Source organism: Aethalodelphis obliquidens, unplaced genomic scaffold, assembly GCF_003676395.1.
Source record: "Aethalodelphis obliquidens isolate GAN/ISIS:26980383/991018 unplaced genomic scaffold, ASM367639v1 scaffold15, whole genome shotgun sequence".
Taxonomy (NCBI): domain Eukaryota; kingdom Metazoa; phylum Chordata; class Mammalia; order Artiodactyla; family Delphinidae; genus Aethalodelphis; species Aethalodelphis obliquidens.
Genome location: NW_020837959.1, coordinates 22,868,919 through 22,893,778, shown reverse-complemented (window position 1 = coordinate 22,893,778; position 24,860 = coordinate 22,868,919). Strand labels below are relative to the sequence as shown.

Genomic DNA, 24,860 nt, shown 5'->3' with positions numbered 1-24,860 from the left:
AAAAAAAAAAAAAAAAAAAAAAGATCAATGATGAACTGTTCTACAATTACAGTGATGTATGTATCTCATTTTGTAGGCTGTAAACGCCTTGAGGTTAGAACTACCCTTTTTTATTCTCTAAGAGAGCGTCTACAATATTTTTAATGTAACAAGTACCCAATATTGTTGCCAATTGCCAATTGAATATGTAGGTTCTAACTCATTCGAAATTCTTTCAACAAGTAGATAATTCTCCTGTCAGCTTTGTGCGAAGTTCAATTAGGAAATATAATTAGTTTTCAAGTATGCAATATAGTATATATTTAGCAAGTAAATGGAAGGAGAAGAGTGATTAATTAGATATTAGGGATCTAAGCCAATTAACTAAAACTGCCAGTCAATTGAGGCCAAAGGGTGATACTGGGGTTTAATAATCTAAGATGATTACTTCAGTGATCCATTTCATTATAAAATTATAGTTCTTAAACATTTAATCTGTTATTATCTTAACTATTTAATTTTTTCTGAAACCCAGTCAAATTTTGATAGGCCAGAACAGAGTGGATATTGATTCAAGTCAGGATTGTTCTGTTTGTGACACATACTTTCATGAAACCATTTAGTGGCCTTTCTTTCACTTTCAACACAAAGAAGAAGGTCCTTCATGTCCTGTATGTTACTTTTTATAATCATATTTTTGGTGACTTTATAGAGGAAAGAAAATGCCAGGGGATTAAGTTAAATTTATTTAATTTAGCCTTTGTTTTTTATGGCTCTGGACCACATTGAAGCAAATCATATAACTTAATAATTTTGAGTATGCATTGCATTTACTATATCTGTTGATATCATAGTTCATCTTATAAAAATTAAATAATATGTTACATTTGGAATAGATTGAAATAAGAAAGAAAATGAAACAAAAGTGAATACATGCTAAAATTAAAATTTTAGCACATTTTATATTTCCATTTTTCCTCAAATAAGCATACAAATAAAACAACTAGTATTTATAAATTAGCTCGCAGAAGAAGTAAATTAGAAACCACACTACATAATATTCTACCAACACGTTAAAACGCACACTTCCCTGTTCACCCTTGCAAATTCATCCATCTCTCTGTACATACCAAACACATTTATTAGCAATTCTGGAAAAAGCTAAATTAACAAACTGTCCTTAAAATCACCAGTATAATTTTGATACGTATTAAAATGCCTGACAATTCTAATTACATCTGATATAAACACTGTTAAGAAAAAGAATTCTGTTATAGTAATGTTAGATCAGCTATTCCAGCTTCCTCCTGGATAAACATGTAAAAATGGCTAAACAATAAATCTCTATGGCAACAACTTAAATTCTAGGATCTTCTTAGTTACACCAGCTGCCACAGAAGGTACTACTTTCTTTAAAGCAGTGGGAACTAACCAAGATATCTCCTTTCCTCCTTTTCCAACTGGCACAACTAAAATCTCTTACTTTGATGAATTAAAGGATGATTTAACTGGAAACAAGATATCTCAACTAAAGCACATGGTAACTACCGTTATATGAGCATTGAATGTTAAGAAAAAACAAAGACAAGAAGCTAAGTACTTCTAAGTGAAAGTTATATGGTGAGACCATATATATTATGTATCCTGCAAATTAAGCTTATATATATACATATATAAACTATATGTTAGTTTATATATGTAATTGTGCCAGAGATACTTTATCAAAATAAATAAAACATTGTCTAAATAATAAATGCTCTTATGAAATCATTGAATATCTTTTCTACATGGATTTTTAACATATATTATTATGTATTAAAATATTTGATAGTCCTAATATTTTAGAACATATAGATAATTTAGATTTAATGATTGGAACTTATATAATTCATAAATTCATACAGCACATTCATTTTTTTCTTATATGTTAAATCTTCTTATACAGTCTTGGAGAACACACTAAAGTTATCTCCTTCAAATACAGGACAGTTTTTTCTGTTGCGAGACATACTGGAAATATAAAGGGCCACCAATACATACTGAATTAAGAAGATAAAACCCTTAATTTTTATATTGTATTTTTACAGCTATATACATACATATATATATATATTATATATATATAAAAAAGATAGAATTCTTTAAGAAGTTACCAGGTAAATATATCTGACTACTCCATTCAAAGAGTGAGGTTTTGCGGGCTTCCCTGGTGGCGCAGTGGTTGGGAGTCCGCCTGCCGATGCAGGGGACATGGGTTCATGCCCGGGTCCGGGAGGACCCCACATGCCTCGGAGCGGCTGGGCTGGTGAGCCGTGGCCGCTGGGCCTGCGCGTCCGGAGCCTGTGCTCCGCAACGGGAGAGGCCGCAGTAGTGAGAGGCCCACGTACCGCAAAAAAAAAAAAAAAAAAAAAAAAAAGAGGGAGGTTTTGGAATATGAGGAAAATTGGACTTAAATACTGCTCCATTATTTACCAGATTTGAGTTATTGCTTACTTTTTCTAAGTCTCAATTTTCTCATTCGTATAATAGAAATAACAATATCTTATTAAATTTTTATGTGCTTGTGAGGGCTAAATTAAGTAATTCTGTAAATCACTTAGCACATGCCTGGACACAATGACCACTCAAAAACCACTGAAGATAATCTTTTAAAAATACCTTTAACATTGCCTTCTATATTTTAATTTCTTTTTAATTACTATGAAGGAAAATTCATGCCCCAGTGCACACCTTCTACCAGAAGTTTTATTTTCCTGACTTAAACTAATCATGTATCAGTTTTTAAAATTACCATCATGCCTCACTAGGTATCTTTCAAGTGTCAATTTCCACCAGAAACATAGAACACCTGCCATCTTTTCTTTTCCTTCTTAAGGTCATAATATCCTTGAATATATAACTCTTCCCCTCCCCCAACTTTTCAATCAAGAATAAGTCTGTTGATTGCCTACAAGGAACCCAGTTGTCTTTCCATAAAAGAATTAGGCCTTTACATGAAAAATCAATCAATAAATAACAACCCATAATATTTGTCAGAGGGTAGTGGGTTACAAACTTACTACTATGAAATGCAGTCCACAAACAAAAGAATCAAGAGAGAAAATGATGAATGGCCTTAGGAATAGTGATGGTTTATAATAAGGATTTTATTAAAAAAACATTAAAATAAATAATACATACTCCAGAACATCACTGTTCTAGGAAATCGCTTTTCTTTAGAATATGAGTTCTAGAAGGCAAATCTTCTTACAACTGCTCTGGGGGCTTTCATTAGCTGATTTACAATCCTACAGTCATTTTTTTTTTTTTTCAAATCTGTGGTCTGCAGTCTTTTAACATACTTCTCAAGGGTGGATATGTGGTGGAATGCAGACCCCCATCAATGTGTAGTTTTATCTGCTGCTTTGTCCCCTAACTGCTGATAAAATAAGACTGCTTAGAAATCCCAGAGGACTATGACTGAGGCCAGAGTTACACTGGCTCATAAAATTCAAACAGTTCAATGCTTTTCTTGTTAATTACTGGGCCACAACCAAAAATCCCAATGATGGGAGAGAAACACTTCTTTAGGATAATGATTGATTTCCATAAAGATGAGTGCTTTAACAAATTTCAATATGCATTTGCTGGGGCGGGTAGGGTGGGTGGGCACTAATTAGTTTTACCACTTTCAGCAGATGTTGAATTCAAAACGCCAGCAGCATCTCAAATGCCAGTCATTAGGGCTGTCTTTCATCGAAGAGTGCTGACCAATGAAACCTCCACTGTTTAATGAGACCGATGTAGACAGAGTCAATTAAATCAAATCTCTACTAACATCCTTAACATATCTGCAGTGTATGCAGCAGCAGCAGAAGCAGCAGTGAGGGATTTCCAGTATTAATAAAGGAATTCACTGCAGCAGAAGGAGAGGGGGGAAAAAAGGGAGGGGGAGGGGGCGTGTCAGGGGAAAGACCTTCCTTAACCACAGGGGAAAGCTGGAAAAGTCCGGGGGCGGGGGTGGAGAGGGAGGGGAGCTACGTAAAGGGTAACAAGCTAAGTGAGATGATTAAAGAGAGAGCCTTAATGTAGCTCTTGAAGTGATCCACCCCCAACCTTCCCCCTCCCGCGTCCCTTCCACCGCAAATCCAATTTACCAGTTGCAAATATGAAGCTGGAAAAATGTAAGGACCCAGAGTTGAAAACATTTTCACTTTAATACTGAAAAAATATGCCATTATAAAATCCTCGAATAGAATTAGTAAGTTCCACGTGCTTCCTCGGTTCTTTTTTCCTACTTTATAAGTAAGATTTACACCAGCACAGAATTGCTACCATTGGATCGCAGCCTAAGCACTAGAGTGACATTAATTGGTCATGCTTAACTGCCTCAAAATCTTTTTTTCTTAATAATTACACTGATACTATAATAGAAATCATGGGTACTTATTTTACATTCAGATGGAAGGCATTATTGGATATGTATAGAAAAATATTCCCCCTCAAAAAAAAAAAATCACCATCAAAATAAAAGAGCCCAAAACAACCCATAAAACTTTGCTCAGCAAAATACATTTTTAACTCATAAAATGGACTGATGACTAGCCATGCAAATGTCCTAAATAAAACCTTTACATTTTTTTTTCACAGTAAACGTACGCTCTGAACTGCCTACCGATCACAAATAATGGCGAAATGGCACTTTCTGATTATACTGTATTTTGTTTATAGAAAGTTTGATACGATGGGATTTATCAGGTAAGAGGGTGGGTGCTGTGAACGTGACGGCGTCCCCAGTCGCGGGAGGGCAGCGTCCCCGGAGCGCGTGGATTCCATGCGAGCCATGCAGCACTTTTTGTTTTCTGCCAGAAGTCAGAGTTAACTTATTTACAATACATTCATGCCTTCGTGCAACTGCCCATCCCTGCGTAGCCAACAGGGAGCCATCGCGCCCCCCCTCCTCACGGGCTAATCCACAGGGGAAAAATAGATACCTATCTCTCTATATAGATGTGGGTATATGTATATATGTGTAGGACCACGGTACCAGCCCCTCTCCCGAGGGGAAGGGCACTGTCTGGTCTCCGAGCAGGGCCCCTGCCGGGGCTTTGTCAAAAGGGGCTGCAGCAAAGAGCGATTTGGCAGGCTCTCCCAGCTCGCCACAGTCTGCTCTTTGTTTCCAGAGGGAGCTAAGGGGTCAGACCCTCTCAGTTGAGCGAGTTCATAGTTATTTATTTATTATGTCCATCAAGCCTTGGGGCGCGCTGGACCTGGGTCTGGGCTCCCCTGACCCCCGGGGATGCCGGCGGAGTGGGGGGAGGGTGGAGGCATCTCCATCCCCCCTCCTCTGCTTTAGCCGGGTTGAGGGGTCTTAGTCTGAGAGCGAGTGGGAGCCACAGTCATACACCCTGTGGGCCCCATCTGCGTTGTAAGGCCCATTGTGCCAGTAGGAAGAGTCACAGACTGTCTGTAGGGAATTAATTTCGGACGCCGAGGAGTTGGCGTCCCTTCTCTTAGACCGCTTTCGATTCCTCAGGATAAACACGAGCATGCCCACCACAGTGAAGGCGGAGGTGACAAACACCAGCAGCAGTCCCGGGACCAACACGGAGATGGACACCCTGCTGGTGTCTAAGTAGGAGTTGGAGTGTGTCCCGGTCTCCGCCAACCCAGTGCTGTTTTTACTGTGCGAAGTTAACGTGGGCGAGATCCTCGCGTACAGCTGGGGGCAGATCTCGTCATTGGAGAGGAGCATGAAATCCTTCCTAAAGAAGTTCACTGGCGTCTCGCACTTGAGGTCGCTCATCAGCACTTCGGAACCCAGGCGTTCTGCCCATTGCTTGAAAGGCACAATGGTGCAGGAACACTCCCAAGGGTTTCCGTGCAGGTCTATCTGGATGATGGCGGTTAACTGGTCCAGCACCCCTGCCACCGGAAGGTACATGAAGTAATTGTTGTGCAGGCTGAGTTTAGAGAGCGAGACCCCAGCAAACACGTCCACGGGCAGGGACCTCAGCAAGTTGTTGTTGAGAATGAGGATCCTCAGTTTGGGCATGGCATTGAAGGTGCCAGGAAGGATGAGCTGGATGGCGTTGTACTCCACGTTCAGGTACTCAAGGTTTTGCAGCCCGGCGAATTTCTCCCGGGACAGCGTGTCAAGGTAGTTACTATCCATATACAACCACCTGAGGTCCAAAAGATTCTTAAAAGTGTTGTTCTCTACGGTGGCGATGTTATTGTTGCCCAGATCCAACAGAATGAGATTCTTGTAATCCACAAAGTGCGATTTTCGGATGCTGTGGATCTTGTTATCTCGCAGGAAAAGCTCCTGCACGTTGGAAAGCTTGGGCTTCAAATCAGCCAAGCTGCTCACGTTCCGGTTGTTGCAGTTCATCTTTAAACCCGACCCTGGGATGTGGTCGCAGCTGCAGCCCCCAGGGCAGGGCAAGCCGTTGGCTGGGGGTTTGTTTCTGGCGCTGCCGGTAGCTATCGCTGCCGTGGGTCTGATTTTGATCTGCCAGTTGCCTGGGATCTTTGTACCTCCGTTTGGAGCCGACCCTGGGGTGGCATGATCTTCTTGCCCATTTGTCTTGAAAGGAGTTGGCAGGGGGCCAGGAGCGAAGGTCTCTTCTTGGGCAGGGGGAGCCGGGAGACTAGAATCCACTCTGTTTTTCAAAGGACACAAGTCCTGTTCAGTGGTTTCATTGAGGTCTTTGCCCTGCAGTCTGGTGGGGGCTTCGCAGACTACTCGGCCGATCAGGGCATTTTTGGGAATGTTTTCGAGCCATTCTTTCAGGGAGAGCAGATCACAAGTGCAGTCCCATGGGTTATCCTCTAGCAGGATCTCGGCAATGCCAGGGATTTGCTCCAAGACCTCCTCGTAGGGCAGCGTTTTCAGCCTGTTTCCCCGGAGGTCGAGGTGAGTGATGGGCACATATTGGAACACATTGGCAGGTAGGGTGCTGATGAGATTGTCGTTTAAAATGAGTACCTCCAGCTTGTTCAAGTCCTGGAAGGCCCCCGGGTCTATATCCCGTAATAAATTAAAATCAGCCTGGAGGTATTCCAGATCGTCCAGCCCCAGGAAAGTCTGCTTTCGAAAAGATTTGATCTTGTTGTTATTGATGTGCAATCTTTTCACCAGCTGCAGCCCTAGAAAAGCCCCAGGAACGATTTCATGCAAGCCATTATTTTCCATGTGCAAACTAACCGCATTGTAAAAGTTAGCGAACTCATTAGGGAAAAGTCGAGTGAGGGAATTGCCATGCAGAAATAGATGGTAAAACTGGGAAGTCGGGGCGGTGAAACGCTGAAGACTCGTAAAGCCCTTTTTTTCACAGTCTACGTGTAGGTCCCCTTCTATCTCATTGCAGGAACAGATCTTCTCTTTGCAAACGTCCCCTGTAACGTTTCCAGCGGCAAAACAAAGAGACGTCTCCAGCAACAGAATCCAAAGCAGCATTTTTAAAGCGAGCAATTCATCCCCGATCTCATCACAAAGTAACAGCGACCATCCTGCTCTCCACAGACACAATTCAAGTTCATTTAGTGCTCCAATGTCCGAGCCCAGGGAAGGAGAAGAAAAGGGTTTGGGGGGGTGGGGGTGGATTCCTTCCTCCCTAACCCCCCCGCACTGCAACAACCCAGGCGCCAGACAAAAATTATAAAAAAAAAATAAACAGACACAGAAAAAAAAAAAAAAAAAAAAAAAAAAAAAAAAAAAAAGTAGAAAAAATAACCCCACTCCCCCTCAACCCTTTAAAAATAACGAAAAAGAAGTTAAATATATACATATAAATTAAAAATACACCCTTACAGAATCTCGTCTAGTGTTCCTCACTAACCAGAAAGGGAACAATGCTAGTAATTAGAAGCAAGTGCATGTTAGAGAAACAAGCAGAGGGTTTGCAGCGTAGTACAGGCACACTGCCTGTGCATGGCTGTGCATCGGACTGACCTTGCCTCTGATACAAAGCAGGGTTTTCGGCGGCTTCTGTTGTTGAGGCTGCTGATGGAGTTCTTGCTGTGGCTGCGGGTTGCCCAGGAGTCCCCCCGAGGAGCTGTCCAGCCCCCTCCCGGTGCTGAAATCACGCCCGACCGGAGGACTCACGCTGCCGAACCAATGGCGCTGGAAAATTTCCGCAATCGCTGCGTTTTGTGGCTGTCCATCGTTTCTCTTTCCTCCCCTTCGCTTCTCTTCAGCTTTTTTTTCTGGTCTCCGACTCTGGGTTACTAGCTCTTCTTTTCTTGTTCTCCTTCTCTTTCTTCTGCTCTTTCGGAATTACGTGGAGGGGGCGGAGGGGGGGGGCGAGTTGTCTGAGGGAGGGAGAGAGCGTGAGAATGGGGAGGGAGGAAGAAGAGAGTTGCTAAGAAGCTCTGCTCGTTCCAGCCCGGTGCACTCTGAAAGATCTGACACCCTCTGCTGATCTGCAGTAGCAAAAATCCATCTGGTGAGGGAATGCTGAAGGAAAAAAAAGTCAATCCACGTACAGGGCAAGCGTTAAAAATGTGGGCATTAAAGGCTGTCGATCCACATAGACGTTTTTTTAAAAGGATTGTTTAATTCTTTTTGCGTGCTGGAAACTTTACCCTTTCCTTTCCTTAACGACCTCACAGCACCCACTAGCTCCAGCGTTTGGAAAGAGTGCTTTTAAAACATTTATTTCCCGATGGCTTGAATAAAATTAGTGTCAGGGTGTCAAGCGAACAGCAATTTGAGGTAATTATACTGCACGCCATTTTCATCGGTGCTTTAAATGCATTTCTTCTGTCTCTGCAGTACAATGTTTTATGCTATTTGATGTCTTTGAAACCTTTTTTTTTTGGTTTGTTTCCTTTTTAACATGTTTGAAAGTAGCTATTTGGAACATATATACATATCATATATATTTTATACAATACAATTGGTATGAATTTTTTTGCTGCTAGGTATGTAATTTAGGCAAATACTTTTTAAAACTTGGTATAGAATTTTAGTCAACTTGGTCATTGAGAGTTAGGTTTCTCTGATGATATTTCTTGAATGTTACTTAAGTCTGCATGGTGAAAACACAGTGCACGCTTTCGTCTTTGATTCCAGACCCGAAATCCTTCACTGGGAACCGGAAAAGGAGGGAGGGGGCAGGGAAAAATCCCAGTATGATTCGTGAGCGCTCTTAAAAACCCACTGGCAGACTCCTGTGTGCACACCACACACACACACACGCACGCACACAGGCTCACCCTCACACTCTCATACACACGAAGTTTCTGCATCCGTTTGGACGAATTTAAAATGCATACAAGTAAATAACCGGTTGCATTTTGCTAGGGGGAGATAGAAATCTCTAGTCCCTAAGGCTCTGTGCGAACCTTATCTACAGGTAGTGGCCAGTTTCTCTTTGCCGGCTCAATGGTGCTGCCAGAGCACAGTGCTCAGGCTTTTCCCAGGGAAGTAATTGCTGGGTTCTTCAAACTTGGATGGAGCTTATAAAAACCAAGTTCTACTAACATCTGGGATGGGAGAGAATGTGACAATGCAGCTTCTCTGGAAGGCTGTTTTGCTGACTTAGAGTCAACACCTTTTCCATCAATACTTCTAAAAATTGTGTGCATTATTTTAGTGTTTGGAATTTACAGGACTTAAAAAAAATGTTGTTTGGTCCTTTCTTCAGTCTAAGCAGAGATCATATGTTCACATCAGTTTCCCTTTTAATTAGGTCTTACACAAGTTGGACAGTTGTTACAAGCCTGATAATAAGCTGCGTAAAAGATCAAATATTCAAGGATTGTGTATTTGGAAAAGGTTAAAGAGTGAAAGATTTATGGGGAGGAATGGGGTTGGGAAAATTCAGGGAAATGTAGAGGAGATTTCTTATTCCAGGTCCAGAAGCTTATTACTGGGGAGGGGCAGATTTCTTATCTATATATAATATTTTCATATAATCAAATGTTGTGTTGTCATCTTCTGGTGAAATTCAGTGGAGGGTCGTGGATGAGGGTTCAGCTCAGAATGGTGTGTGTGTGTACGCGTGCATGTGTGTGTGTGTGTGTATGTGAGAGAGACAGAGACAGAGACAGAGAGACAGAGAGACAGATTGAAAGGTCTTTTTCAGACAACCTATTACACTTCTAAAATCAATCCTGTTCTTATTTAATTTAACCTATTACCACATGCAGGAAGAGGGAAGAGAGCTTAATCCATTTGAAACCGTTTCACGAAAATAATGCTATGTAGTTGAGAACTGCCCATGTGGAGGAGGAGTTAAACTGGGGGGAAGGATATTTCTGTTCCTTTGTAATAGGACTCAGATCTGAAACTTCTTGGCCCCAGAAACCACACTGAGAGAGGAGGGCAGACTCATGCAGTGTCTGTGGCAAGACTGGAGGAGAGACAGAAAAATGCTGGCTGTTTAGGAAGAAAAATATTGATGGTAATCATCTAAAATCACACCTTTAAGCTTAATTGGTTATTTATTTATTCAACTTGCTGAATAAATACTTTATGTGAAGAGACCCAAAGAATGTATTGAAGCTGACTTTAAATTAACAGAATTGGGGTAACAAGCAATTGATATTAAGATTTCATTCCCCCACTCCCACCCATTAAATGCTGTATCTTTCTCTCCTGATTGCTTCTTTCCTCTCAAAGCCAATCACATTAGAAAATTTATGGACAGGATTTTCCTATTTCAATATGTTACAAAAATTTTTTCTACCATCCTCAAATAGTTTATTATCTCTGCACTGTAAAAAAAGGATGTGGTATTGCCTAGATGAACAACCAAACCTCAGAAGAAAATATTAAGGTTGTATCACCTCTGTGAAGATATCCACTACCAATTTGTAAGCAAAAAATTGTCACACACGTATAGTTCTATGGAAGATGCACCCTTGTTAACAAAAGTCTTCTTAAAGTAATTATTTTGATAATAAGTACATTTCAGAGGAATAAAGCAGCTTAGAAAAGTATACCCACCCCTCCAAAGGCTAACTCTTCAAGTACAGCAGTACATTTCTTGGTGGGAAGTAAAAACAATATGGGAATGTGTATGTGACCTAAACTTTTCTAACACCTTAGGGGAACATTTCTTAGACATGAACTTTTCTTAAAAGGGTTCTACTATATCTATTTGAGGTCAAGTGAACTACTTCAATTGCTTTGCCTCTTATAACAGATGATCTCAGGAGCCAGAGATAAAGGACACTCCAGATGATGATGAGAATTGGTAATATTTGCTCGGGGCTGTAGTTTCATTTTTATGCTATGGCCAGAAGTATTTCAATTGCATCGTTAAATGTTCATTTTTTCTTATTCTTCCTCAAACAGGTTCATCTCTCAAGTGACACAAGTAACATGTAAATATCACAAAGTCATTCAGATTAAGAAAGAGGTCATCAGTTAATAATCTATTTTTTGCAAATGAAATAAAATTTCCAGATATTTCCATATGTTCCCTGCATATTTAAGATGAAAAAGTAGAATTTATAGCAAACATTAATTTTTATATCTTTTTATTCTTCAGTATTTAATACTCACAATAATTTTTAAAGTATTCAATTTTGATTTTAATTATAAAAGTAATATATTTTTAAGAAATACAAAATTATATATAAGAAGTTCATCTTCAATCTTTCCTCATCCACACTACTTTTTATTCCAGAGAGAAATACTGATAACTTCTTGGTGTATAGTGATACAATTACCCTATTTTATAAATATGGAAACAGAAATTGAGGAATATTGAGTTATACACCAAGATTAAATAATATCTGTTGACTTTTCGAAAGATAGCAGAGCTATAATCTCATGAGCCAAACTTTTACTCTCAGTCCTAAATCCCTATTTATTCTAAATATGCAAGGCTGTTACCTTGATTAAGCTCTCCCTGGATCAGTTTCCTTACTAGTAAATTAAATCATTGGAGTTTGTGGATTTTTTGTTCTCTTCAAATTCTTTTTTTCCGAATCCAACACTTTTAAAAAATAATTTCACAAAAGCTCTAGTGTCTTGACTCCTTACACTTTTCACATTTGGATTTAGGATATTTTGTTCATGTGTCTGCATATTCACTAGGGCTTGAAGCCAAGAGTAAATGTAACAGCCACTGTAGAATAGAATTCACTAGTTCTGAGTTTAATCTACTACTATGCTTTCCTATGTTTCATAAGATAAAGGAGTTGTTGGAATTCTTCCTTCTGATAACAACTGTAAACTAAGAGACAAGAACATGAATCAATTATACCTGTAAACTAATATGTTTTGAATATACCATTTCCCCCATTTTCTTTTTGTAGATTGCAAATAACATTCTAGGAATAGAATGCCAAGATAATTATCACATTAGATGACTTCTAAAAGGCAAAACAATAAAATTTTAAAAGAATATTTCTTATTTTTAATCTTCCAACTTCCTTTTTTAAAAATTTTTATTGGAGTATAGTTGATTTACAATGTTGTGTTAGGTTTAGGTGTACAGCAAAGTGCATCAGTTATACATATACATATATCCACTCTTTTTTTTTTTTTTTAGATTATTTTCCTCTATAGGCCATTACAGAGTATTGAGTAGAGTTCCCTGTGCTATACAGCAGGTTCTTATTAGTTATCTATTTTACATATAGTAGTGTGTATATGTCAATCCCAATCTCCCAATTTATCCCTGCCCTGACTTTTCCCCTGGTAACCATAAGTTTGTTTTCTACATCTGTGACTCTACTTCTGTTTTGTAAATAAGTTCATTTGTACCCTCTTTTTTATATTCCACATATAAGCAATATCATATGATCTGTGTCTTTCTGTGTCTGACTTACTTCACTCAGTATTACAATCTCTAGGTCCATCCATATTGCTACAAATGGCATTATTTTGTAAAAATACTTCTTTTATAGTAAGTTGATTTTCATAATGTACCTACTTTTACTTATCATCAAATAAACAGCAAACTCAGTAGAACATATCAAAATACCTTTCCCGTTTTTACTTTGTGTCCTGAAGTATCATTTTCTCATGTTCATATCGCTTTAAATTTATACTGCTTTGTGTCTTGAGTTCAACCATCTTGGAGTGGAACCTATTTTCTCATTAAGCCCATTTGTCTAATAAAACACATATGAGTCACTGTTTTGGACTTATTGAGAAGAATATTGATCAAAACTATAAATTTATATGTAAGAAAATCTTAGTTTATTCCTTTTACTATACTACACTATACCATACTGAAATAAGGATATATATTTGTACAGTTGTTTATTATATTAATTGGCGCTTAAGTATATGCTGTTAAGAACTTATTCTACTCTTTTAAAAATATCCTACAAGACCATGCAGATAATCACATACAGAAAAAGAGCTCTGTTTTTGTTTCCTACAAAGTATGTATTATAATTTTTAAGATAAAGAAATACATATTACTTGTTTAGGCTTTGGAAAATATTGAGAGTAACAAGAACAAAATTAAAATCACAGAGTTTCAGCACTCAGAAATTAATCTGTGAACATACAATCATATATTTTGTAATACACTTTTTGCACTTAACACTTATTTGTGAAAATGCTCAATGTTAATAAACACCCATTACCATATTACGTTAGGGGCTGAATTCCTTGCATGACATAAAATAATCATTGAACTAATTCCACATTGTTGGAGATTTAGTTCTTTCTAAAAATTTTGCTCTCACAATGCTGCAAAGAACAAGCTTGTACGTAAGTCACTGTAAACATCATTATCTATCTTCTTATTACAGATCTCTAGCAGTTGAATTCCCAGGTCAAAGTGTAGGAAAAATGGGATACAAATTGACAAATTGCCTACACAAAATTTTTGCCAATTTATACTCCATGAGCAATAGATGAAATTTGCCATTCCCCTAAATCCCTACCAACAGTATTTATTATCCCACTAGTTCAGTACTTTTAAAGTGAAGCCAATGCTGACCTTATTACTTGAGCAAATTCATTTCAATTTCTAATTATTTATTGAGTACATCGTTTGCCTTCTTCATTCCTATTCAACTTTTAAGATATAATTTTTACTTAACATCACTTCGGTGAGTCCTTTCCATACCAAGCCACCTATGCATCTCAATCCCTTTCACCTTAATACCATCAATAGAATAACTACTAAATTGTGTTTTTAAAAAATTATTTGTTTGAAGCTTTGATTTCTCACTAGAGTGTGACATTCTTGAGGGCAGAGATCAAATCCTTTTATCTTTTTATATCTGTCACCTAGCAGAGTACTGGGCCCATTATGTGGTGTGATGTACATAGACCAACAGTGAAATAAGGTGATATGTGAGTTAGTGATAAATTGAGTGGGGGCAGATCACAGGAGTTAGAAAGCTCAGAGACAGGATTAATTCACAAACTAGGAACTTGGGAAAGAGACACAATCTATGTAGACTTTTAAGTTCCACGTTTTCTATGCATTATGTGCACTTGATATATTTTCTCCTGTGTTATCATGCATATATTTATAAAATTATTTTTCTTCTCCAAAAAATGAGTTTCTAACCTACATTTTGTATATCCCTTAGGAGTTAGTACAGTACCATGCACCCGGTTGACAACCAATAAATATGTGATGATGCTAATGATAGGGATGAACTGTTACTTTTGCAAGAGGAAGTAGATTGTGAAATTAACTGTTGTGAATATAAAAGATTTGAAAATCAGAAAATCTAAAGACCCGGTGAGTTTACCTCTTCACCTTATTGACTGGACTGTTTTAAAATGCATAAAAAAATATTATTTGTTATTGCATTTGAGGCAAGTTTTTAAAGAGGCTAAATTGTCTTCCTTACTTCTTTTATTAATAAAAATATCTCATATTAAAAAATCTCTCTGTGCACTAGCTATATTATTATCTTTGTCATGTACATTACTATGTCTTCCTTGGGTCTTATTTCAGGCCAAAATTTGACTCTCTTTTTTGAGAGTGTTCATGTGATGTGAAGATAATGCAACAATTTTAAAATGTATTACACCCATACTCTGTTTCAACAGTTTTCAAGAACGGTAGATTTTAATATCATTTATTTATTTATCTTTACGTGTCCACAGAAGCCACACACAAACATTCATACACCGCAAGCATCGTTTAATATGTCATATAATACCTACCCTGTGTAAGATACCAGAATACAAAAATGTAAGATGGCCAATGTCACCATTTGCATTTTCATTCTTGTCTGCAGTATCTTGAAGAGGAGGAATAAATCTCCAAATCACATGCACTCTTGGAGGCCAGGTAGAGTGATGTATTTAACAGAGGAAGACGGCTTTTTGTGATGGCCATTAAATCACATCTTGTGGATGGCTAATATCTAACCAGCTGGGGAGAAAGTTCCACACCATCTCTTTTAGATTTCTGCACAAGCACTATGTACTAGCAACTAATTTTTATTTCAACACTGTGAAAAATGAAAATCCTATCGGGCACTTTGAATTACCCAAGGAAAAAGATTAAATACTATCTGTTATAGTAGAAAACATGTCATTTTCTAATCAGTTGGAATTGTCAGCTCTTACATTTATGGTAACTATTGGGTTGTGAAAAAGCGTTATCTCACATGAGCAGTAACCTGGAGCTTTGAACATATCGAGGACTTTGGCATCAAACTCAGAAAATCATAGTTTTCTGTACACTGTGTTTATGGGGGACTCTTAATTCGTAACACTGGTCAGTTTCTTTTAAGTCTTGTTGGGAGATAACCTACACTTACCAGCATCAACGATAAAAACTTTAGCCCTCCATTTTCCCAGATCTCATGGTGGCTCTAGCAGACTGTTTGACTTGGCCTGGCCTATTAGACTCACATGTCTGGATTTTGAAATTAGACCTAGTGACATGTGGAAAGAGAAACAGAAGGATTTCCACTAGCAGTGGTAGTACTGGCAGCAAGGAGGATATGCAGACAGCTCTCATAGGGAACCTGTGTTCAGGATCCCCTGCTGAGGGTGGGGTTGACGCAAACTGTTGTGCTGCTGGTCAGAACACTGGCAACACCATCCTCAGCACAGGACGCTGCGTGGTGGCAAGACTTCAACGGATTCTGACAGTGGGGCCACTTTTGTTTCTGTCCATCTACCCAACGTGGTTGGCTTTTCCAGAGACTTTGGGAGCTACTCAGTTTTCTCTCTCTAAATGTCTTTTTCTGTGTGAATAAATCAGGAAATCTGACGGATCTGAAATGTGAGTAAAGTGAACGTAACATTCTGGTTTTCCTAGAAAAGTCCTGGTTTATGCTGCTTTTTCCAGTAGTAAATATACACAGCACACGACTTCACTTTCCCAAGTGTCCTGATCCATACAATAAATATGGTCAACCCAACAAAGAAGCCATTTCTCCCCTTGGAAATCTGTAAATTAAATGACATAAATAGGGTACTAGCCAGTATACTCTAGATAGATTTTAAAGTGGGATAAAAACCCCACAAATTTTCAATTCACAGATTCTAGTTAGCCTGTTCCTATAGCTAGTATTTGGACATAAATCACTCATGCCTGGAGCTGTACAAGTAACAGATCTCCTGCTCCACAGTAGGTGTAACTTGGGCAGCATTCATATCTGTGATAAGAATAAAAGGGCACAGCATACTTAAGCTCTTGGTGGTTATTGTTGTTGTTGAAGTAAGTGTACATAAGCTTGAACAGTTGAATGTTAGAAAATTAACTAAATAATTAGTATTTTAAGGAAAAATTCTAGAAACCAAGGAAGGAGAGAGAATTGAAAAAAATTTTGGTTATATTCGGTTAAGTACCAATTTTTACAGAGTTGTAAGGGATGTAAGGGACTCTGAAGGCCTGATATGATGTAAACCCTTAGTACAATCGTCAATGGCTTTCTGAAAAACAGTGTACGTCTCCTATTGTTAAACTCTGCACATGTCTGAGAATTTATTTTTCTATATTCCTTGTCAAAATGTAAGGGGATCCATATCAACTTTTATACTTAGAACTTTTAAAATTAATTGTTGTCTTAGACTGGCTTTTAGGTTTGGGAATTATGATGCTCAGGGCACATAGCAATTGAACATCTTCCCCACCACAGGGTTTATTTTGAAACTTGACCTCACAATGATGTTATTGAAGAGGTAATTCTGCATGGAACATTCTGAAAAAATAGCTTATTTTTGAGAACATAAGATTCTCCATACATATTAATGAACAATTCATATTTTTGTCTGTCTTTATAATATTATCTGCCTTTTTTTTTTTTTTTACATATTCTTCCTTTTTCTAACATGGCACAGCTTGAAATTGTCAACCTAAAAAAACCATTGACTGGACTAGAAAATATATGGAATATAAGCATAGGATATTTCAAATATAATGAAAGCTTTTGAATAACATCTGATACTAATAAAGAAAATTCACTAGTTTAATAGCTATGTTAAAAACAATTGTGGGGGCTTCCCTGGTGGCGCAGTGGTTGAGAGTCCGTCTGCCGAGGCAGGGGACACGGGTTCGTGCCCCAGTTCGTGGGCACGGGTTCGTGCCCCAGTCCAGGAGGATCCCACATGCCGCGGAGCGGCTGGGCCCGTGAGCCATGGCCGCTGGGCCTGCGCGTCCAGAGCCTGTGCTCCGCAACGGGAGAGGCCACAACAGTGAGAGGCCCGCGTACCGCAAAAAACACAAAAAAACAAAAAAGAACAATTGTGTTAAATGGGTACCAGATTTTCATTCTAAACCTCATACAGTTACTTGTTGTTTTTCTTAAATGAAGTTTTTTTGTATAATAGGTTTTAATTAAGGGGGGGGGAAATTTAGCAAAAGTTTATTTTACAGTAACTTTCTAAAATGCCTCTATACAAGGCCATTTTCACATGTCGTTGTAATTGACCTCATAGTACTTGAATCTAGTTGAATTTAGTTTATCGAGTAGCTTATTTGTAATGCTTATGAAATTCACTTCTTTGAATTTTTATTTGTTAGCATACAACCTTCATAAAAATACTTGTCATTGAAAAACATGGCTACCACAAATTGCAAATATTGTTACTTTGATTTAAAAATTAAGTAGACACAATAATAAAAACAAATACACAATACAAATTTCCTTATACTCTAATGCTTTTCATCTTTAATACTGTGTTTGAGATGTACTATTTTAATATACTCTTCCACAATTTTTTTTTACTAATTTGAATTTGAAAATATTTCTTAATTATTCTCAAATATTCCACCCTTTCTGAAATTGGAAATAATAAATTAAAACATAAAACATCAAAACCCAGTAATTTTGCTCTTACTTTTAATCTTTTTATCTACTTCTTCTAAACTAATCTAAAAATAAGTGGTGATAATAGCATATTTAAAATTTTCATAACTGTAATTGTTTTAAGCTCTCTTATAATAAAAGAACACCATGAGGAAACTCTCTAGAAGATGATTATTTACTGCAGCATTACTACTATTTCATTCGCAATTTTACCAGTTTAGCCAAGTTTTGCCTTTTGCTTGATCAATTAACTCTATGTAAACCATTTTTATGTCTTCAAATGATAAATAACTGGGTTCATACCATTGTTTCTCAAACTTTTTATGTTTTCTACTTATCACTTCCCATGCCAAGAGACTTTTAGAGACTTTTTTTCCCCCTAATCTTCCACCCATAAAATTTCATACAAGAAATATACTGTATATCATATATGCGCTATGGCCCTTTGGAGGTTTACAAACCATTGTAATATCTAATATTCTGCTGCTCCAAGCCAGCTTTTTCCCTTTGTGGGTGATATTGCCCTCACTGAAAACGTGTGATCTATTCCCACAGAGTTTACTACTAGTTTAATAACATATTTACAATTCATGATACTGCTGAAGGAAGACTTGCTGAAATAGTCACCACCAGCACATAAAATGTCAATAGCATTAGAAGATAACATAAAACAGTTTGTCTCTGAGGTGGTCTTGAAAAATCAAAATCAAATGTCCTATTTCAATAGGATGTTTCTAAGGTAAATCAACCGGACGCAAAATCTTATTTCCATAAATTATAGTTCTGCTCACAGCACTTAAACATCTGCAAACATGTCAGTCAACAGACATGTTGAAATGCTCTCCCAATCTATGTTAAGAGAAGACATTTTTTTTTTTTATCTGAGGCTCATTCATCTGAGGCTTATTACAACTAGTATCAGCACACATGCCTCTGGCAAATGGTTTGCTGCACTGTGCTTGTCCTGCTGTCAATCTCAATTGCCCAGTGTCAGGAGTTGTACGCTTGGCCGACCCCAGTACGTTTGAGCTGGACTCTCTCCCTCACCAATGGGGTGAAGAGGAAGGGAGCGAAACAATGGGAGAATAAACAGCCTTGTCTGAAAATCTAATTTCAAATTACAACCAACTAAAACACAAAGCCGTGTATATCAATAGGATGTGTAAATAGTCGTAGCTTATTGCTTATTTTGCATAATAAAATAAAAAATGAATAATTATGACTATATATCACTATTATTTAGTAAATGGTTATTAAATTACTTTGCTTTACATGTTTAAAATGTCTAAGCACAGAAATATAAACAAATTAGAGGCTTTTGTTAATATGGTATCAAGTTTTACTCTAATCTTTGCCTCTAGATTCTTGGCATTCTGTTCTATTTGAGGTCATGTCACTGCCTTTTCTGAGGCTATGCAGAAGTAGTATACAATTGGCGTTATTTATATAAATATGAGATTTTCAGATTTTGATCATGATGAAAGCATTTTGTTTCATGAAGATCAAAATCCAATGACACAACACAGAATCAAAGGCAGCTTCACCAAAATTTTAGTTATTTTCCTAGGATAACACATCTATTCAGATTTGAACTTTCACACATTAGCTACATCTTCCCAGTGGATCTATTATTGAACAAAATAATTGTTGCAGTTCAGTGCCCAGGAAGAGTAAACATACTTCTAGTGCACTTTTAAAATTTCCCATGTGTGTATATCAAATATGGTAATGTGGAAGAACTCGCTATATTCCAAAAATGGGAGCTGCTTTGGCTACATTTTCAACTTCTTGAAAAAAGGGACTGGGTCATGTTTTTCTTTGTATTTCTAGCATCTGGCAGAGGGCCTGGCACAGTGCAGCTGCACAGAATTAAGGAATTAATTAATAGCATGTTTGGTTTCACGAAGGATTTAAGGTAGTTTATACAGGAAATATACACAATAACAAAATTTAGATATAGACGTATTTTTAGGGAGAATTCAATTTGGAAAAGGCCATCAGGACTGTAAGGTTTTCAGTCATTTTAATTTGGTTACACATTTGCTCCTGAGCGTTATGGTATCTGAAACAAAATGGGTAATAACACTTTTCCTAGTTTGTAAAGGCATGACTATAGGTAAGGTGTATTCCACATTTGCGAAATTACTCACGGTACGTCAAACTCATAGAATTCCTGTGATGTTTTCTCTTTCTACACTCTTCTAGTAAGAAAAGCATAATTCAAAAAAATGTACTTTCATGTTATTAATCACCACGTCTTATGCTCTGTCCTGTTAATCAAACATAACTTACCATTCAATAGTGTACTTCCATTTATAAGTAGGTCCACTGGGTGCAGGATATATATGTATATATTTTTTGCGGTACGTGGTCCTCTCACTGTTGTGGCCTCTCCCGTTGTGGAGCACAGGCTCCGGACGCGCAGGCTCAGCGGCCATGGCTCACGCGCCCAGCCGCTCTGCAGCATGTGGGATCTTCCCGGACCGGGGCACGAACCCGCGTCCCCTGCATTGGCAGGCAGACTCTCAACCACTGCGCCACCAGGGAAGCCCGGTGCAGGATATTTTTAAACATCCATGAGTGCGTGGCCAAATTCTGAAAGTAAGTTACTATATTGGGAGTTACTTTATAATATGGGGAGGTAACTATAGTTTCCTTAAGAAAACCAATTTTTTTTCAGAAGTACTGAATATAAGTGCATATTTTCAATGTAGGTTTTCATATAGAAGAAACTGAGAAATGTCAATATTTTGGATAACAGAATAACTCCTTAGAGCAAATAAAGGAATGAGTTTTAAAGGCTGTTCCTATAATAATCTTTTGGTGAAATAGCAACACTGCATTCAAATAATTTGGTAGGGTGCTGAGACTGAATAATCTACATACAAACTCCTTGATTGTATGGCTTAATCCGTGTTTAAATCCTTAATTGTCTGCAAATATAAAAGGATTCCATATGCTTCATAAACTCTTTCAAAGTAACATTATGGTATATGTTAGTCTGCTTCCTGTCAAAGGTTAAGAAGCTTAAAAATGCTTATGACTGGGCTTCCCTGGTAGCGCGGTTGTTGAGAGTCCGCCTGCCGATGCTAGGGGACACGGGTTCGTGCCCCGGTCCGGGAAGATCCCACGGAGCGGCTGGGCCCATGAGCCATGGCCGCTGAGCCTGCGCGTCCAGAGCCTGTGCTCCGCAGCGGGAGAGGCCACAGCGGTGAGGGGCCCACGTACCACAAAAAAAATAAATAAAAATTAAAAATCTGATTTTGTGTGCTGCCATCATAATGGCCTCTCATTAGAGCAATGATGGAGTTTTTGCCTCCTTCTCCTCACTCTTAAGAGGGAAGATATTGTCATTTTGAATTGATCCAGAGGCAAAAGGAGTTACCAAGAGCACAATCTGGAAAGTAAGCTCCATGAGAAAAGGGATCTTGTTGTTCTCAATATTGGTTGCCTCCCATACCCAGCCCAGTGTCAAGCACAGAAGTGAAATAAATTTTATGCAATAAATATTTGTTGATTCGATGAATGACTATAATAATTTTATCTCTACAACTGGATTAATTTATGCTTAACAGGTATTTTAAAAAATATGACTGCTACCTTCTACTAAAATAATAGTCAAATTTTAAATTTCTTTCTTTGCTTAAGCCCGAATATGTATTGTAATAAATTTGATAAAGAACATTTGTTACAAAATTTTTTTCCAGTATTTATTTGTACCATGAACTGATTTAGCTACACATTTTTTGATTGATCAAATAATTGTGCAGGCATCATTTATCATGACCCAGGAATCAATTTTTAAAAAAGAAGCCTTCCTTTTAAGTCAAAATCAAACAATTTCCCAACACGGCAATACTTTATGCTTTGTTTGGTAACAAATTAGAAGACACAGCCATTATTATTTTTATTGAATACAAGTAAAAAGAAATAAAATCGCTCAAGAGAATTTAAGTGTTAAAATGATTTATCACCTCAAGGTCACCTGTAAATATGCTTTCTAATATCAAATACTCAATTTTCTACCTTTCTGTATATCCAAAACATATGGTATAATATTGTTATTATACTATAATATAGTATAATGTTTTCATCGTTGTTTGCAAGAAAACTATGAGCACAAAAAACTGTCACATTGTCAGACGTGGTCCATATTTTCTTCCAATTTTATTATAATAGTAAACTGTTTAAAGCTTTATTTTCAATTCAATTTACTTATAATAATTATGCCATTTCAACTTATTAGAAACATTTTGAAGCTATTAATGCAATGTGCACATCTTGCAGAGCAGAATTGTTTCTTGAGGCATCATAATTCTACTCTTGCACAAAAAACCCCTTGATTCATGATTCTGTTTTGCATTTAGGCTTAATTTTTAAGTCACATAAATCATATGTAAAGGGACCTTGGTAGATCTTGATGCCACCAGAGCTTTTATAGAATTTAACTTTGGTTTGGTGATTATTTGAGTTGATGAAAATTGACTACAACAGAATCTAAAAGGCATGTTGGATTTTTTGACACAGATTTCTAAATCTCTATCTTAGCTCCTTGTGCTACAGGCACCAACCTAATATCACAAAGGTAGTGACTATGTTTATATTTGAGACTTGCTATCTCAGGTAAAAATTAGAATCATCATACACTTTGAAAATCAATATTACTTATTGAATGACCTCAAAATTTATTTCTACATATTTTTTTTCTTACAGATGTATTCCTACTAAATATAATTTCTCTCTATACGTTATTGAGAATACTCTTTCTCTGATCCTTGAACTACAAAATGCTACCAGCAAATAATATCATTCCTTACATCATTATCCCATAACAAATTGGTTAATTCTGATGTAATATTTATATTAAAATGCATTTTGATACTAAAAAGCTATTCTGTATTAATGGGATCCATATATATGCTTTATGATATATATGTTTTAAGAAAAACTATAAAATTTATAAGGAAATATATTTATATACTCTTAACTCTAAAGAAAATATGTTGAAGACTACAGATGGATTTTTGTGCTAAACAAACAAATGTAAATGTTTTTAATGTCACAAAAATTCATGACCCCCAAAAAACAGAAATCTAAATATTTTTCCAAATATTATTTCTAATTTACCTTTATGGCTCTTCATTTTTATCTTATTTAATATTTTGAACACCCTGGTTTTAACTCATTTCTTTGTAATAAATTAAATTTCAAATAGCAAAGTTGACATGATAGATGAATCCTATTTTGTGATAAGCTTATGCCATTTGTAGACAACAAAGTTTTTACTAAGATACTGAAAATTGCAGCATAAAATCCAGATTGTTTTTTGACTGTCTCTAAAAATTGTTACAATACACAAAAGTAAAAATGAAAGGCAAAACAATAACTTTGAAATCTCTATGGTGACCAAATGTTTATAAAATATTTAAATATAAATCTAGCACTCTAATCATTTATATAACCTTCTTGGAAAATTTGACTTGGGTAGTTCCTTAGTAATTTTTTAACTTCTGCATTAAGTCATCCATGAACAAGCTCTTTAATTTCTATGTACTCTGACTGTGTTTTTATAATATATAGAAAAGAAGCATAAGCATAAAATATTATTCTCTATTTATTAATCATCCCCTTCACTTCAAATTCATGTTAAATTGAGTCATCTGTTTATATGACATACATACACCTTTTGTCATTTTATCTTTATAAGAAATTGTGAGGTTTATAAAACTTTTCTCATGTTACAGATAAGTAAGTTGGGGAATAGTGAAAAAAAGTAACATTGTGAAATTTACAAAGGTGATAATTCCCAGATACATGTGCTTTCATTTTTAATTTATATTTCTGTAAGAGCTAGACAGAGGGTATCTGAAATAAATTATTACTTAATAGCCAAAATAAATTCTTGAAAAATGTTACCACTGGTTTTGCAAGTTGTGGATGGAATGAAATGATGTCTTGGGTATGATTAAAAATATCTTATGGTGGAGGGAAGTGGATGATGTACAGAAGAAAACAATAATGGCCAAAGGTTGATAACCATTGAAGTTGAGCATGCTTAAATAGGGGGTTATTATATATTACGTCCTACTTTTCTATATGCTTGATTTTTTTCAAAAAAAAATCTAAAAAATGTAAATACTTCATCTAACAACAGCAGAATACACATTCTTATCAAGCTCACTTTGCCAAGACAGACCACATTCAAAACCACACAACATGCTTTAGCAAATTTAAAAGAATAGAAATCATACAATATCTACTCTTAAACCATAATGGATTTAAACTAGAAATCAATATTCAGAAGGATAACCAGAAAATCCCCAAATACATAGAAATTAAATGACATGCCTCTAAATAACACATGGGTGAAAGAAGAAATTTAAAAATATTTGGAACAAAAGAAAAATGAAAACACAACTTATCAAAATTTGTGGGATGCAGTGAAAACATTGCTTAGAGGGACATTTATAGCATTGAATACATATACTATAAAGAAAAAAAGGTCTGAAATAATAATCTCAGTTTTCATATAATGAAACTTGAAAAAAAAGAGAAAATCAAATCCAAAGTAACCACAAGAAAAGAAATAATAAAATTTAGAGCAGAAATTAAAGAAAGAAAAAATAGAAAATCAATAGAGAAAATCAACAAAACCAAAAGCTGATTCTTTCAAAAGATCAATAGACTCAATATTG

General features: G+C 36.7%; 1 protein-coding gene across 1 annotated transcript; it reads right to left on the bottom strand.

Annotated features, from left to right (window-relative positions):
* Positions 1–3,106: 3,106 nt before the first annotated feature.
* Positions 3,107–8,293, bottom strand: SLITRK1 (SLIT and NTRK like family member 1). The gene is made up of 2 exons (XM_027116105.1): positions 7,916–8,293; positions 3,107–7,473 (listed from the first exon to the last, which is right to left on the bottom strand). Exon 2 carries the CDS (start codon positions 7,418–7,420, stop codon positions 5,330–5,332), a length of 2,091 nt encoding a protein of 696 aa, XP_026971906.1. The 5' UTR covers positions 7,421–7,473; positions 7,916–8,293; the 3' UTR covers positions 3,107–5,329.
* Positions 8,294–24,860: the final 16,567 nt, after the last annotated feature.

Coding starts and splice junctions, on each gene's coding strand:
- SLITRK1 (XM_027116105.1), bottom strand. CDS start 7,420: ATGCTGCTTTGGATTCTGTTGCTGGAGACGTCTCTTTGTTTTGCCGCT.